We start from the raw sequence: 18,037 nt of genomic DNA, 5'->3' as shown, positions 1-18,037 counted from the left end.
GAGTGAGAGTGTTCAAGGTCAGTTTTCTTTATGCTCAAATTACGTGATGCAAGCACTGGCTTTGAGACATTCCCTCTCGGCATTTAGGCAGAGGTGGATTCTGAAAGTTGATGTTGATGCTGTTCTTGCTGCGGTACAGTGCATATTTGAAGAGTGCTGCACAGAGGGGTACAAAACTGACTGAATAATACTGGTATAAAACTGGCTTAGAGTCTGTACTTAGACACTTGAAGCTCTGTCATTACGGTTAGGGGTTAGGGTTATGTTTGTAGAACCAGAAGAGTCTTGATTCTTTGTTCCTTTTCTACAACAGATGGCACCTAGGTACCATACATTAAGCTCCAGGTAGAACACATAATTATTATGGTGTGTGTCTCTATTGAAGTGAAAACAGAGTAGATCTTGATAGGAGAAAAATCAATAGGAAATGCATATTAAGGAAATACATAGACTTTCAAACGGTCTATGAAAGTAAACTTTAAGGAAAGAACTACTGTGGCATGTATGAAGCATAAATTAAGCACAAGAAACAACAACAAAACATGAAAACTCGAGCATCTTGTTTTGGCAAAGTCAGTTGAAGGTTATCTGATTGCAGAACAACTAATTGGTTTGATCTAAAACCAAAAAATTATAGATGGATATAAAAGTATCACTCATGTTCCTGTCCCATATTTGTATGAAATCAGGGGAATACTGGCACTTGCTTTTTCCCCTGACTTAGAGTCCAAATTTAAAGACCAATTTCCTTATCACAAACAAATGAAGAGCTGCTGACAAATACGCTACAATTGACTGAATTGTACATATTTGATTTCAGATTGACAGGATCAGTGTTTGGGCAGAGTAACCAGCCACACCGCTAATGTTTGCTAGAGACACACCTGATATATTCTGACGACAGGTGTCACTAGGTGGGATCATACTTCCAAAAATTCCTAAATGCAATATTGTTACAAAGTTTTCATTAAAGTCATGTTTAGTAACAGGAGAATCAATGAAACCACATTTAATTGTCACATGCTTCAATTATTAAAATAATTTGTAGCCAATCTAATCCTGGTATATGTTGAAGGTCAGTGGTTGTGTTGGGTTTTCTTTAATGTCATAGACGGATTTGACAATAAAGACATTTGATGTTTTAGTGGAATGAGACGGACATAAACCTTCCTCTATAGAGAACTTTGTGATGTGATGACAGGAAGGGTAAAAGTAAAAGTTATAAACTTCTCTGACCTAATCAGTACTTGTGAGTAAAAAGCTGCTGTACAGTGAGAACTCAAAAAAGCAGGGAGAGAAAACACGTTTTTTGGTTCTGTTCCAAGAAGTGAAATTAGAGGCAAGTTTTGACACAACATCTTAGCAGATCCACATTCTGTTCAGTGTTTTAGCGTTGGAATCTATATGTTCTATCTCAGCAGTTAAAGAGGACATTGTGCATAATACACCAGACAATGAAAAAACATTTAATGGAGAAATGTTTTTGAAAAGAGAGAAATGAGAAAAATGTTAATGAAAAGGAGGTTTGACACCTGCTGAAAGGATTTTGTCTTCAAAAGGTACTTTTAATTTTATTTCAGGGAGTTTATCACCAAGTCATTTTTGAAAATTCATCATATTGTAAAATAAGTATGCGTTCAAGCTTACAGATCAAAACAAAAGGTAAAATCAAACATATTCACTTTTTTTTTGTTAATTTGCAAACTCAGGTAAGCAAAATCAAACAGCTTTATGTCTTGATGACATCACCCTGAAAGGCAGGTAGAGTAAGGCACTATACAGCCCTCTGGTGTCCAAACAATTTAACTACTAAATAAAATCAACTACAGTTCTTTTTATGCAACATAACATAAAAAAACACTAGTACCATTAAAGAAATGATTAATCAAGCTGAAGACTAATTAATATCTTCATATATGTATAAAGGCTAAATTCCTAAACTATCAAAAACATGATCAAAGAATGCTTTAAACTTCTCAGAAAGGCATTTTAAGCATCATTTCAGTCAGGCCATCAAATCAAACTATTTGATTTAACATGATCAGAAAGCTTCATGCTCAGATTGAAGAAACCATCCTTGACTCACTGAGTTGTTTGCAGCAGCAGATAAAATGAGCAGAGCTGTCCAGACACCTGCAGAAAACCTATAAAATATCATCAAAACTTCCACAAAACTGCATCAGAATAAAGCAAACATGCAGCCTGGAAATTGATGAACTGAAATGTATTTCATATTTCAGGGCTCTAGGATGAAATTGAATCAGAAAGTGAGAAAAAAAAGATCAAGTTTCCAGCTGAATAAAGTTCAGATCACAACTCAATGAAGCCACTAATAGAGCTGAGTTTGAATTAGATTTTTATTGATCTAAAGGTACAAACGATATCAGACACGAAATGACAGACATAAGAAACAGGATGGAAATCTTTCAGGTCAGAGGTCATCATCATGATCCAGTAAGAGTCTTTTTAGACTCAAACTGATGCAGCCTCAGCCTTTGAGGATCAGCAGGAAACAGCGACGCTTCTCTCCTTTACAGAGTTCATTTCCTCCTCCACCTGCAGACAGAAGAAGGATGAAGAGAGCAGATCAGTAAGCATCGCCAGCCTCTCTCCACCAGCAGTCAGTGACACAGCACATCCAGTAGAAACAACAGCATGTCCAGGTGTGATGAGTGGACTACAGCAGAAAGACCACCTGGTGATTAAATGTAACGATGGTTTGTGAAATCAGAGAAAGCAGTTTCCTCTGAGATCAGAGCTGTGACCAACATGAACCCGATCAGTTGCTTCCAGATGAACTGAGAGGATAAGCAGAGATCAGATCTCACACTGCCGCGGTTTGATGAATGAGGACCACTGTCTCTAGACATGTTGGACAGCTGCAGTCCGACTGGACCTTCTCCTAACTGGGTTCACTTCAACCATCTACTGACCTAAGAGTCTCTACGAGATCCTTCAGCTGCTGAGCATCTGACTCCTTCAGTCCATTGAACATCACATCCACTTCAGAGCTGAGGCCAGACAGACGCAGCTGATCTCGGACAACCTGCAGCCGATCAATCTGAATAAAGAATAAAAGATGTGAGTTGAAGCCAACTGGACGCAGGTTAAACCAGTCCAAAAGAAGCAGCTGAAGACTGCAGCTCTTAAACTCTGAGGATAGAGTGTAGGTTTTCTTTAAAATCCCGCTCTAATGTTAAATATGACAGATGACTAGACTAAAAAAAATTCTAGTCGAAGTCCTGCTTTCAAAATAGAAATGTAAGCAAAAGTATTAAACGTTTTGAGAACAAAAGACAAAGTCCTGCTTTCAGACTGAACATGTGTGCTCTTGGATTATGGCAGAAAAATCCCCCCATACTTTTGCTATAGAGATGTATCCTTGACCTTTGTCTAAAACAAAACCAAAGTCTTGTTTCCACTGGTAGAGCTGCAGACAAAGTTGGCAGTGAGATTAAAATCACCCGAAATCTCCACATAGGGTGTGGTGTCTGTAACTTAGCTTTAGCTGGACTGATCACGTCACATACATTGTTAGCCAGTGATCGCACTTTGCCCATTGTGATTGTGGGAAGAGATGGTTTGAACATTACCTAAAGATAATAAATTATTCCATGTGTTCACATTAAATTTTACCAATTATTTTTAAACACTGCATTAAAAATTATTGCACTTTGGACTATCTCAGACTCAGTGGAGTTAGATTTTGTTGACTGAAAGTGTTTCACCATTCTGGGTCAGAATAATGTGAATGAGTGTGTTCAAGGTCAGTTCTTATTTTTTTCATCATCAAACTACATGTTGCAGTTAAGTCCAAGAGAAAATTATTTTTAAATAATAAAAGGAAAAATGATGTCACAAACAAAATGACTGCATCTTTTGTTTTTTTTAGGCCCTTTTTCAAATCTCTTCCCAGTTAAACATCAGCATAAACTAGCAGAACAAAGAGACACTAAAAACTTGTTTAAAGAATTTTTTTGATTGTGATTTTACATATGATTCAGATTACATTTACTCATCACTCACTGATTTACCAAACCTAAAACATTTGTTCCGCTGACCTTCTTCATAATGACTGGCTGAGTTAAACAGAGGAAATAAAACAGTTAATGCCCCATCTACTGGCCATCTTGCAAAAATGTTTCTTTATGACAGTTCTAGGCAGCACATCAGAATGTTTTCATAGTTTATTTTTACAAGATAACCTTTACCTTCATTGTATTTTATTGGGATTTACCAAGACCAACACCAAGCAACATATAACAGTGAAGTGGAGTGAAATAACCTTACGTATTCATGCCATAAAACGATGTATTTAAAGCCCTGCTAACAAACTGTGAAAGACGGTAGTCTGGTAAGATGAGACAAAAGTGCACAAAACTTTGCAGAAATTGAAAATAAAAGGAAAAAGAATCCATGGTTTTTCAAAAAAAAATCTTAAAGAGGAACTTTTCTCTTGTAAAATCTACTTTTTTGAGCTTTACATCATGTTAATCCCACATCAGAAACATACCTGGAGTGTTGCTTTGATTCTTTTCACTAGCAAGAACCATGCTACAAAGATATACATTTAAAATTTTATTGATGAAGGGGAGAGGGATGAAGGGAGAGAGATGAAGGGATGAAAGAATGAGGGGATGAGGGGATGAATGATCTTGAGAGGTTTGGTCTTCGGGAAACAATTCCTCTTATTTTCCCCGACCCAACATGGGATCCCCCAAATGAAACCTGCAGCAAAAAGAAAAGCAAAGCCTGGTTATAAATGAAGAAGGATTAAATGAAAGAGGTAAAGGGTAAGGGATGGTGGGTTTGATGAACCCACCATCAAACCCACCATCAGAGTATAAATAGGCCTATTCACCAATTCCTCCATCTGAGCTGTGGATCTGATGCTCCTTCAGCGTTTTCATAGGCTTCTTAGCGGATTCTCTGATAAATACTCTCATTTGTGACCAATCAGTTTTAGAAGGGCAGCCATGTTTTAGTATGTCTACAGCTTTGCAGAGCCTTTACTACTATATTCAGATATTGAAAGATTTATAACCCAAACCCTTTAAACTTACAATTTCCTTCTTGATGTATCTGCTGTGTTTGTTGATCTTTGTGATGTTGGTATGATGGTCTGTTATAAACAGCCCTGAAATGCAACTTAGGGGTATTTCCATTACTATGTTATTACTCATACTGGTGATTACATCACCAAACAACCTGTTCAATATGACTCCTGACTCTAATATACTCTACTTGTTTAATTCTAACAACAAAATTCAAACAGGACACAACTGATCAAGCTGGTTCTAAAACACCAATGTAGCAATTTTAACATTTCTGCAACATCAGCATCAAAATCAACAGAATCATTTTTTTTTTCATGTTTTTCACTGGAAGATCTGAAGGATTTCAGTTGAGTGTGCTTTACTGTCATTTTTAGAATTTGGTTTTTGCATGTAATTTTATTTTATGGTGAAAATAACACTCATATAAAAGTACATCTTCTACATGATTACATCAGTATACTTTACAAACGCAAGGTATTAACTCAAAAACACTTGTATAAAGGAGACATAAATGATCTCATTCTGTGCCTTTACAAACACACAGAGATAGTTTTTCAACTTTTGCAGGGACTTTGTATTAACGTTCATTCATTTTCCATTCATTTCTATAGCCTAATTCTCACCCATGCTCTAAACCTAACCATTGCCTAACCCTAAACCTTATATCAACTCAATTCATACTTTAGTCCTAAACATAACCCCGACCTCAAAACGGCACCTCTTCTTATGGGATACTGGCACCCACACACACACACACGCACACACACCCTCGCACACGCACACACACACACACACACACACACGCACACAGACAGAGGCTACCTCACTGATGCACTGTAACATCTGTTTGTGCTCTCAGGGTGAATGGGAGTTTCAAAACATGCGTGTGTAAGCGTGTGAGAGCATTTCAGGAACAACACAATGAAAGCATCACCTCACTGTATTTTAAATCAACCTAAAAAAAATGATGGCAGGAGTGATCGGTAAGCTTCCAACTCAATTTTCACCATTCTCCTTTTTTCATAGAAATGTTATGGATAGCTGGTATTGCTATATGTTAAATATGCATCATTACAAAATAAAAAAAATGAAATCTGTGTGTATGAAATTATCTGCATGTAGAACCATGATAATGCCTATTTATGCAGTTTCCCTCCATGCCTGTAACTGAGTGCATGTAGACAAGTGAACTGATGAGGCTCCTTCCATTGAACTATGCAAACAAGAACAAGCCACCACTTCAGTCCAATCAGGAAAGTCCAAGTTCTGCTGCAGACAAAGGATGAACTTCTTTATTAGGAAGCTTTATTTGGAGTTTTATACCCTGTAGCAAGTGGAAAATAAAGCAAAAAGCTGGCATCTGATAAACATAGAGGTTTACCGTGGCTGAAAAACAAGAAAAAAGAGGGGCAGCAGCTTAAATAATTGTTGCGTTTGTAATCCACCAATCAGGATGTTTTTCTCATGGAGAGATGGGTGTGTGTACCTGGCCTCCTGTGCATCATTAGCTGATATATACAGAAATAAATGTAAATTGCAGGAAATATACAGTATCTTGATTTGGTTTTTAACGTGCTTCAATTATGGTGAAAGTGTAAACTGGCTGCCAGATGTTTTTTGACCTTTCTGATGTTAAATCTAATCCTCTTAATTTATGAAAGTATATTCGTATCTGCTCACAGGATTTGCATTCTGTGTGGAAACATTCCCAACAACTGGAAAAACTCGTTTTGGAAAACAGTTCTGTGAACTGACTCTCAAACAAGGATTTTTGTAAATTGTTCACAAATATCTATTTTTACTGGCAAATGTACAAGTTGTGTCGATGTAAATAATGTTTGCATTTTAAAAAATTGTTTTATTATCATCAAAGGGACAAAGATAGTGAGTGTTACTTTTTATACAAACAAATTTTGTATCCACAGCTAATTTGCAACCTGTGGACCTAGCGAGGCTTGAAGGCTTAAAACTTATACAAACCTGTACAGAGGTGACAATTACTAGGAAATATCTGAGTATTAGTTTGTAATATTTTACTAAACTGTACGATTATAGACAATAATAATAATATTAATAATAAAAACATAAATTAAATATAAATACAGGTTCCATCTGACAACGGACCCTGACTGAGAGAATCAGCAGCATCCGAGTGGGATGCAGCCATCACTGAAACACCTGCGCCTCCCCACTTCCAACGTCTCTGCTTCGCTTTCACCGCTCACGCGCTCCAGTGCTCCTGCGCTCTCGGATCGACAGCGGGGCTCGCGCGCTGCACTCCCGCGAAGTGATGCGAAGCGGTCAGCCGCGCGCGGAGCGGGGCGGTACCGACCTGTCTCTTTAAGTGCGTGTCAAAGCCGATTACCGCTGATCTCCGTTGTGATTCTGTTTTCACCGTCTGTTCCTCTGACTCCGTTTTCATATTGCTGCCGGTGAGTCAATACTTGTCCTTTTTTGTAGATTATTTTCTCTCTTTTTTTTCTATTTTTTATTATTATTTTTTTTTTTTTACATTTACTTTGGCGAGCTAACCGGCGCAACTCCTCTCTGAAGTTTCATGAGATGCAAACGCAGAGTAAGTGTTGCTGTAGTTAGTGTCTGAGCTGACTCCGAGAGCCCGCATTAGCTGCCGAGCGGCGGACGTTCCAACTTTTTATATCATGGTAAGCCCGGATTACCTTCTCCAACAGACTGAGACATTAACCGCCTTCCCTCTGGCATCAGTCCGCTAAAAATAACCACAGCCGCAGCATATCTGAAGATGAGCCGCGATGTGACGGCCTCTCCTTGAAGTTTAAATAAAGAGCCTTTATAAAATGCAGAAGAGCGTGCGGTACAACGAGGGCCACGCGCTCTATCTGTCGGTGGTCGCGCGAAAAGAGGGCTCGAAACGGGGCTACCTGAGCAAGAAGACCACGGAGAACAGCCGCTGGACTGAGAAGTACTTCGCCCTGTACCAGAACGTGCTCTTCTACTTTGAGAACGACCAGAGCGCGAGACCCTCCGGCATTTACCTACTGGAAGGATGCACGTGCGAGCGGGCACCTGCGCCCAAGGTGTCCGCCATCAGCAAGGAGCCCGTGGAGAAACAGCAGGTGCGTGACAAGCATGCGGGGAATAATTAGATTTGTTTGAAGTTAGCCTCCAGCTTACTGTGATTAGGGTTTTACACAATCAAAGCAGCGCCAAAAATAATCAGTTCACATTATAAAGTGAAAGATAAACGAATATTTTATATGTAAGATTCCATAAATAACGCAATATTTAATGTTTAAATACAACTGTTTTGCCTTCTTTGCCTTAATTGGAAGTATTTAAACCCCATAACATGGAGTCTTTATATTAAGCACATGCAATAATGATGGATAAAAATGGCTGAGTTCCTGACTGAGTTATGAGGCAGTTTCTGTCATTGAAAAATAGACATAAAGGTGTTAAAGGGTCAAAGTGCTGGTGGGAACACAGCACTTTGTACAAGCCTGAAATGTCTCCATGCTGGTGGGAACACCAGCACTTTGACCTGTAATCATTTTAAAGTTACATTGTTTAGTTGCGGTTTGTGCAACCTGCATCAGGAAGTTGACTAGATGAGTTTGACCAAAAGCTTCTTAGAACTCAGTGGTGTTTTTAAACAAGGTGATAATTATTTTTTTTTTTGTTTTTAAACAATTTTCTAGTAATATCTACATATAATTTTCACAACAAATGACACTAATGGTGCAAGGCTTTTTCCAGCCATTTCTTTTTAGTTTTCAGTCTCTTCTTCTTACAGACATTTAATGTCTTTCTTTGCTCTAAAACCTAAACCCAATTTGACACAGCACACATTTCTGAAACTTGATAGAAATCATATTGACTCTCGACAATTTTCATTTACCAGGAGCACTGCAGTGGGGGAAAAAAGGGCTCTTTGCATTTTAGCGGTTATTATCCACTGGATGCATGAAGATATTTTCACCTGATTTCATTGTCAACTTAAACTGTAACAAGAGCTGCAGATTATTAAATCAAACAAATGAAAATTTGAAAACATCTGTTTCGATATTACACGCTTCTCCAGAATCCCCAAAGGGGCGAGAGGCACGCAGCATCCTGGTCTGGTTTCACACAAGCAACCATTCACACACGCCTAAGGGCGACTGAGAGCAGTTAGCCTAATGTGGTTATTTTTGAACGTCCCGTAGAAATAAACCTCACATACAGAGGGAAATATGCAAACTCCATGCAGAAAGGCCTTCCTGCTGCAAGGCAGCGGTGCCAACAACTGCACCATCCTACAACATTCTTTATTACGTTATTATTAAAAACTATGTACATTTTACACTGATAGAGATTTACAGGGGTTGAAAATTGGGTCATAAATACAAAAGATGTTAGTGTGGACTGCAGCTGATATTTTGAAAACAAATCAAGCCAATTTACATTTCATGTTCTAATGTAAACGTACATTTCATGTTCTAATGTAAACGTACATTTCATGTTCTAATGTAAATGTACATTTCATGTTCTGATGTAAACCAGTACAGTGGAGAAAATAAATAGTTGAGACACATGGATTAACATCCTGCTGAACATGCTAGGAAATGTCTGACTTCTGGAATTATAAACAAAGGTTTCTTTACCAAATATTAAGTTCCATTGTTGTATTTTATTAAGTACTTACAGTGGTGTTAAAGATTGTCCCCTTCCTGATTTCTGTTTTTTTGCACAGAAATTCAACTATACCACTATTGGTATGATTAGAAAAGAAGGCTGGTGGGAGTTAACATTGATTTCCTGCTGAAACGCTTCACAGCAGCTGTTTATTATCTTAACAGATACACGACTGGGAAGTTTCTGACGAAACGGAAAAATTATGCGGCATTAGGATTATTGTAGTAGAGGACAATGATAGTTTTTGTTGACCAATTTGTTTGACAAAGCACATAATTTCAAAGACCGCACTAGGCAAGACACTATATATCACCCTAAAAGGTAAACTTGCTAACTGACTAAGCCTTTGTTTAGTTAGTTAGCACCGCTAACTGACTAAACAGTTAGCTCTCATCTCCATCTCTGGCTGATTAGATCAGCCAGAGATGGCTGATTAGATCAGCCATCTCTGCGGATCTAATCAGTAGAGATGGCTGATTAGATCCGTAATTTCCCATTTGCAAATTCACCGGTTATTTTTTTTTTTTACTTTACTTTAGTACTTCTGCTAAGTCTACAATGAAGACAAGCTTGGCTTCTGTTTTAGATCGTTTATATTTTTAGTTTCAGCAGAGCCCATATAGAGTTGATGCCACTTTTAAAACCATGTTCTGTCAAAACATAGACTTTAAACCTCTGCTTTAGGATTCTGCAGCGGTCTGCGTTACAGTGATGTCCTGATGTGAAGCACATCCAGACTAATGGTGACCAGCTTACTGACAGAGCTTTGTTTGATCTCTGCCTAATGAGGCACCTTGTCAGCAGGCTCAGTTTAAGACGGATGTTTTTGATGAAACAACATTAAAGTCAGACAAAAGATCTAAGGACATCAAAGTCTCCTTGTGCAGTTGATTACTCAGCTCTTTTGATGTCCACTCTGCTCTCCATGTTTCTGCTAGCATCTTTATTTATACTGTGTCCTGCTACTTACTTATAATGCTGATTTTCAAGGTTGCGGTCATTATGTTGAAGTTGACATATAGACATATGGATGATCTTGGTGGTAGTCAAAGTCTGGACCTAAATTTGATTTATATGCTTTGTTGGAAACCTAAACTTGTTGTACAAGCCTGAAATGTCTCCACTGTGGTTGAGGTAAAACAATTCTGCAAAAAAGAGTAAGCCAAAATTTCTCTATGGTGTTGAAAACACCTAATTTCACAATTTCGGTGTTTCCATTTAATAAGAAATTCCACGTGAATGAGCTTGTTTACGCAATAACTCCTTAAGAGATACGCCGCACCATCACTCTGTCGTCTTCTTCGTCTTTTCCCCCCATGATTGATGATCACGTGTGTTGATTGTATGATGCAAAGAAAGTGTTTCCATTGCAGTTTTGCGTAAAACACTTATTATGTCAATATGGCCGAAAAACCAACTCATCTTAGGGCAAAAACCTTTTATCAAAAAATTTTTATTAATTTTTTTTCTTAAATTAGTGTTTCCATTAAACAAATTTATTTCCGACATTCCAGTTTCTTAATAATCAACAAATTAGCTTATGCTGCCTTGTGATGGACTTTTCAGAATGTACCCTGACTCACTCAGTGATTGTTGGGGATCCCCACCCATGATCCTACAGTGATATATGTCTTCGTCATATACAGGTCCTTCTCAAAAAATTAGCATATTGTGATAAAGTTCATTATTTTCCATAATGTAATGATAAATATTAAACTGTCATATATTTTAGATTCATTGCACACCAACTGAAATATTTCATGTCTTTTATTGTTTTAATACTGATGATTTTGGCATACAGCTCATTAAAAGCCAAAATTCCTGTCTCAAAATATTAGCACATCATGAAAAGGTTCTCTGAACGAGCAGTTAACCCAATCATCTGAATCAACAAAGTAACTCTAAACTCCTGCAAAAGATTCCTGAGGCTTTTAAAAACTCCCAGCCTGGTTCATTACTCAAAACCGCAATCATGGGTCAATGATGACCTTCTGCTGTCCAGAAGGTCATCATTGACACCCTCAAGCAAGAGGGTAAGATACAGAAAGAAATTTCTGAACGAATAGGCTTTTCCCAGAGTGCTGTATCAAGGTACCTCAGTGGGAAGGAAAAAGTGTGGCAGAAAACGCTGCACAACGAGAAGAGGTGACCGGACCTCTGAGGAAGATGGTGGAGAAGGGCCAATTCCAGACCTTGGGGGACCTGCGGAAGCAGAGGACTGAGTCTAGAGTAGAAACATCCAGAGCCACCGTGCACAGGCATGTGCAGGAAATGGGCTACAGGTGCTGCATTCCCCAGGTCAAAGGTCAAGCCACTTTTGAACCAGAAGCAGCAGCAGAAGCGCCTGACCTGGGCTACAGAGAAGCAGCACTGGACTGTTGCTCAGTGGTCCAAAGTACTTTTTTCGGATGAAAGCAAATTTTGCATGTCATTCAGAAATCAAGGTGCCAGAGTCTGGAGGAAGACTGGGGAGAAGGAAATGCCAAAAGGCCAGAAGTCCAGTATCAAGTACCAACAGTCAGTGATGGTCTGGGGAGCCATGTCAGCTGCTGGTGTTGGTCCACTGTGTTTCATCAAGGGCAGGTCAATGCAGCAGCTATCAGGAGGTTTTGGAGCACTTCATGCTTCCATCTGCTGAAAAGCTTTATGGAGATGAAGATTTAATTTTTCATCACGACCTGGCACCTGCTCACAGTGAGAAAACCACTGGTATTACTGACCATGGTATTACTGTGCTCAATTGACCTGCCAACTCTCCTGACCTGAACCCCATAGAGAATCTGTGGGATATTGTGAAGATAAAGTTGAGAGACCCAAGACCCAAAACTCTGGATGAGCTTAAGGCTATCGAAGCATCATGGCCTCCATAACACCTCAGCAAAGCCACAGGCTGATTGCCTCCATGCCAGGCCGCATTGAAGGCTGCCAAAGGATTCCTGACCAACTATTGAGTGCATAACTGAACATAATTATTTGAAGGTGGACTTTTTTGGTATTAAAACACTTTTCTTTTATTGGTCGGATAAAATATGCACATATTTTGAGACAGGGATTTTGGGTTTTCATGAGCTGTATGCCAAAATCATCAGTATTAAAACAATAAAAGACCTGAAATATTTCAGTTTGTGTGCAATGAATCTAAAATATATGACAGTTTAATTTTTATCATTACATTATGGAAAATAATGAACTTCATCACAATATTTACATACAGGTCCTTTTTGAGAAGGACCTGTATGTATATATATATATATATATATATATATATATATATATATATATATATATATATATATATATATATATATATATATAGTTGTCGGTTTTTAGCTCAAAGATGTGTAGCGCCTTGCTGTTCCAAAATCTGGACTTAAACCCTTAATCTAAACCTTAGCATTAATGTATTTATAAGCAATAACTGAGCCTGAACTATTTGACTATTATTCTCCTGATAATCAGGTGAAGCTCCGACTTGGTAATTTTGATCTAAATTACAAATGTTTTTATTGATTGTCTTCGCCAGTTATTCATAGCCAAACTGGACCTGTTGCTGTACAGCAGATCTGTAATGTCATCTGCAAACAATTACATCACAAAACTAAAGAAATGTTTAAGGGAGCAAACACCTTTCACCACTGTACACAAACAGGGCAACGCATTTCTCAGGGTGTTTTCCATTGTTCTTAAAATAAATTTGTAATCCCTTTAGTGGGATCAGTCTTGGCAGCCCTGGATCCTGTGCAGCACGTTCCAAGTCGAAGCATCAGGACAGGATCTTTTATTCCACCTTACCTTTGTACTCGCAAAGGGTACAATGATGGTTAAGTCAAGTCAAGTTCATTTATATGGCTAATTTAAGCAATCAAGCAATTCAACATGCTTTGCAAGGTAAAACATAACCTAATAATCAAACCTAATAAATAAAATAAAATAAAATATTTTTGTTTTTATTTTGAAGTGGCAAAATAAGAAGAAGTAGCAACCCAGATTAGAATTAATCTATGTTCCATTTCTTATTAATTGAAAGGCAACTCTAAACAAATGGGGTTTCACTGTTGATTTAGAGGAACTCGGTGTTTCAGCTGTTTTGCAGTTTTGTGGAAGTTTGTTCCAGATTTGTGGTGCATAGAAGTTGAATACTGCTTCTCCATGCTTGTTTTTGGTTCTGGTTTTCAGATCAGACCAGAACCAGAAGACCTGAGAGGTCTAGAAGATTGATACAACAACAGCAGATCTTTAATGTGTTGTGATTTATAAACTAACAGTATATTAAAGTCTATTCTCTCAGTGTAGGGATTTTAAAACTGGTGTTATGTGCTCTATCTTCCTGGTTTTAGTCAGAACTCCAGCAGTAGCGTTCTGGATCAGCTGCAGCTGGAGGATTGATTTTTTTAGTCAGACCTGTAAACACACCATTGCAGTAATGAATGTATTTCATGGATCAGTTTCTCTAGATCTTGCTGAGACATCAGTCCTTTAATCCTGGAAATGTTCTTCAGGTGACAGAAGGCCGACTTTGTAACTGTCTTTATGTGACTCTGAAGGATCAGGTCAGTGTCCATCACTATACCCAGATTTTGGGCCTTTTCACCAGTCTCCAGCTGTAATAACTGAAGCTGTGCTGACTCTAGATCGTTCCTGTTTTGGTCCAAAAATAAAACTTTCATTGTGTTTCTATTCAGCTGAAGAAAGTTGTGATAAACCCATTTGTTGATTTTAAGCGGCTGCAGAGGCCTGAGTGTTATTACCTTAACAACTATTTGGGCAAATGTGAGTTGGTCAGTTTGTGTCCATTTTGACACAAATGAGCATGTTTGAAAAAAATTTTTTGTCTGTATTGAACACACTGAAATATTGTTTATTTTGACATCTCTAATATCCACTTTTTGTACAATATCAATACGATACATTTTGATGCATAGAGACTATTGAGAATGTTTTGACATAGTTAGCTGATGACAGACTGTGTTCTTGAATTCGGGTGCTGATGAAGTTGTGTGACGTTTTGACCGGCAGGCTTTTTTACCTGAAGAAGAAAGACGTCTCAGTGAGTTGTTAAAAGTTGAAGAAGTCACCAGGAAGGCTGACTGCCTGGTAGATGAAGGCTGTGTTTTAACTCACATCGAAAAAGCTCATGTTACTGGAGTACAACACTGTGGTAGAAGATATTAGCCATTTACACCTTTACTGGGGTTTGCTGCTATGTTAAATAAAATCTTCTTTTTATTGATTTCGCTCTAACTGAAATCTTTGTTGAGCAAATTCTGGTTGTTTCAGAACAAAATAAACTTAACCTACATCTGTCACCTTGTTCTTTTTCCGCTAAATCTAACTGTGTAATTAAAAAGACAATTCCTGATTGTCAAAATAAAAAAAAATAGTCTCTTAAGAATCAGTAATTTTTTAAAATTGGATTTATAACACTGAATTTTTATCTTGTGCAATTAGATATTTTGCCAGCAAAATATTCGCCTACAAAACTGAATTGAAGAAATTAGCCTTCAAAATTTCACCCGGAAAAGATTCAAATGTAAATGTGGTGACCTTCTGGTGACCTGAGCCAAATGCTATCAGCAGTAGGTCAAGTTGAGCAGCTTTTAGTCAATAAAACTTTGCTCCAAACACACAGAAATGCTCAGGATACAAATCCATTGTTATACATTCAATATCTAAAAACATTTTATTCTATTAAGACTATTTTTTCCCTTTTTGTCTTATCATTGAGACATTCAAAATGATCTTTCATTCAGATTTAAAATATGTAAAGTGTACAGCAAACAGAATGATTAATAGATGTTAAAAATCACACTTTATTTGTTTTCAAAAATAACACTTAATTAGTTTTCTCTTTTTCACCCATTATAGACTTGAGACTTGACTTGAGCTCGAGTTGAAGGACTTGAGACTTTGTGTTACTTCTCAAAAACTTGGTTTGAACTTGTGAAAATGATTGAATGCAGTAAGTTTGATGTGGTTGCCCAACACCAATATTGAGATGAACTGTGGAGTTGGCATATTATTATGCGATGCATCAAATATGACCCAATGAGCTGCTTTGAAGGTGCAGACTGTTTGTGTTTTTGTGACTTGGCATGTGGAGCTGCTCTGTTCTGTGATGCGGCTCTGCTTCACTAAGAATAGCATCCTTGCTGACCCTTTTGCCTGCAGACACTTTCTGAATACCAAGCCAGCACAACCACATCTCACAGAGAAACCACTTCCACCGTGGCTACCTGTCCTAGTTGGAGCTTCCCTTTGACTGTGCAGTGTGTGGATCAGCCAGCCTGTGTTTCTCTGCAGTTCATGTTCAATCAAATGAAACCCCTAACCGTCCTCTTCTCTCTTCATCTAAAAATTCGGTACTGATTTGCAGCACATCAGCACCGACGTTTTAGCTACAATGCAGAAAGGTTTGAAAGCGGAGTGCAAATTTGAAATGCTGCAGACATTGCACTTGGCCTTTTTGTTTGTTTATGCATCAGTGCGTGGCTCACCCCGGGGTCTTAACATCGTCCTGAGAGTGCTCAATGTGTCTCCTTTGCTTGAAGTAAACAAACCTGTTTTTGTTTTTTTGTGCGGTTGCAAGATTTAGCACAGTAAGAGATGAGAGAACAAGTACGACCAGTGTAATGAAGGTCTTTGTTGCTTATTCTGGTACACTTAAAATTCTGATGTTTGAATAATTTAAATGAAAGAATTGCAAGGAGAAGTGGATTGAAATATTTTATTGTTAGTCTTTGAGTGTTAGGCAGCTTCTCAGCTGGTACTGATGATGACCTGTCCTCTTAATGAAACAAACTAATGGATAAAATATAAGTATTATTGTGACTACTCTTTGAAACTACTCTTCTACATGGTGCTCAAGTTAAAAGATTCCCCGCCCGAGGGCCTTAGCATCTTTTAGTCAAGTATTTTTGATGCTTTTATAGAAGTTTGTAAGTGTATATATGTATTTGGTTTCCCTCTGGTCTGTTAATGGGAGTGGATGGTAGACTATAAAAGGCAACATTCGGAAGGCTACTGCTGAGAGCCTAGGTGACCTGTGGATTTGATTGATCCACTTGTCTTTCTCCATCCATGTCATTGACTGAGAAACCTAAATTCGTAACTCAGCATGTGTTGTGTTGAATTGGTGAAAGAAAAGGCTGAACTAAAAGGCTCATACTAAACATTTCCAATACAAATACATTGACTTTTCCACACCATAGAAAGCACCACAAGTTTAAGTTAGTAACATTAAAAACAACCTTACGTTTTTAATTTATGCTGCATAAATTATTGGTTTGTGAAAGTAGTTGAGCAGCTCAGGACGGTGTGGGGATCTGATGAGTGTGCATTGATAATACCAGATCTTCTAAACCAAACACTGGCTGGAATGACATGCTCTGTCCAGGTCAGACTGATTTTTTTTTTTTCCTCTGAATGCAGGGCAAGTCAGCTTACAGTTCCCTTTCTCTGTCTGTCCGTCTCACTCATTGTTACCCTGCAGCTTAAAGCAGGCTTGTGGCTGGGGAAGCCGCATTAGCAATACAAGGAGCTGTACAAGCCTTGGTGGTTATGTAAACCCCCACCTCCTCTCTCCCCCAACCCCAACACACAAACAAGCCCTTAAGCCTCTCTGGTTTGTAGCCAGCACACGCCAGCAAATATCTTTCACCCGCTTATCGTTACATCATTACTACACTGGCCGTCTGTTTGTCTCTGAGGCAGCCCGAAACAAAATAAGCTACACTGTGGGCGTTGCGTTTTATGTTATTGTATTTCATTGCACATGATAAAATAAATGAATAATTAACTGAAAGCACATTGGTATATTTACTATACCTGGGCCTGCCACTATGACAAATTTTGCTAGTTATTGCGGTAAAAGATAATTATGTTGGTGTGAGACCATTTTCAAGTAATATAATGGTAATCGCATACTAATGCAAGAACACGTTCTCAAAGACCAATAAACTTTAAATTCTACTGAATATTTAACACTGGAACTAGAAGACATTTTAAATATCCAAAATAAATGAACAAAACAGAAACAACAAATAAAATGATGAAGTATCTGTAAACAAAATTGTCCTTCAAAAAAGGCCTGGTTGAGATCAAATCACCAGACTGAAGACTTTTATTATCCAGTTTAGGTTGAAAGAGAGAAAACAGAAAAACGATAAATCATTCAGGTGGAAATTATTGAACTAGACGTTTTTATTATTGCTTACTGCATCAGGCCTAACTATACAATTTTACATTCAGACCAAATAGTGAGGATAAAAAAATATTATTATTTTAAAGTCCTAAAGCCAGAAGCAAAACAAAAAAAAATTGATGACTTG

The 18,037-nt window shown here is 38.0% G+C and overlaps 1 protein-coding gene across 6 annotated transcripts in view; it reads left to right on the top strand.

The window, feature by feature from the left end:
* Positions 1-5,988: 5,988 nt before the first annotated feature.
* rasgrf2a (Ras protein-specific guanine nucleotide-releasing factor 2a) overlaps positions 5,989-18,037 on the top strand; it is a 41,901-nt gene continuing 29,852 nt past the window's right edge. For 3 of the 6 annotated variants that reach the window (XM_008423273.3, XM_017307963.2, XM_008423269.3), the window contains exon 1: positions 5,991-8,152. In XM_008423273.3, coding sequence (XP_008421495.1) covers positions 7,874-8,152 — 279 coding nt within the window. In that variant the 5' untranslated portion in view covers positions 5,991-7,873. Of the gene's footprint in view, positions 8,153-18,037 lie in introns of all 6 variants that reach the window. The other 3 variants (XM_008423272.3, XM_008423271.3, XM_008423270.3) reach the window with 2 other exon arrangements.

The sequence above is a fragment of the Poecilia reticulata genome, chromosome 12 (assembly GCF_904066995.2).
Source record: "Poecilia reticulata chromosome 12, P_reticulata-male-v2, whole genome shotgun sequence".
NCBI classification, from domain to species: domain Eukaryota; kingdom Metazoa; phylum Chordata; class Actinopteri; order Cyprinodontiformes; family Poeciliidae; genus Poecilia; species Poecilia reticulata.
Note: the sequence above shows the minus strand (reverse complement) of the source record. Positions and strands in the feature narration are given on the sequence as shown.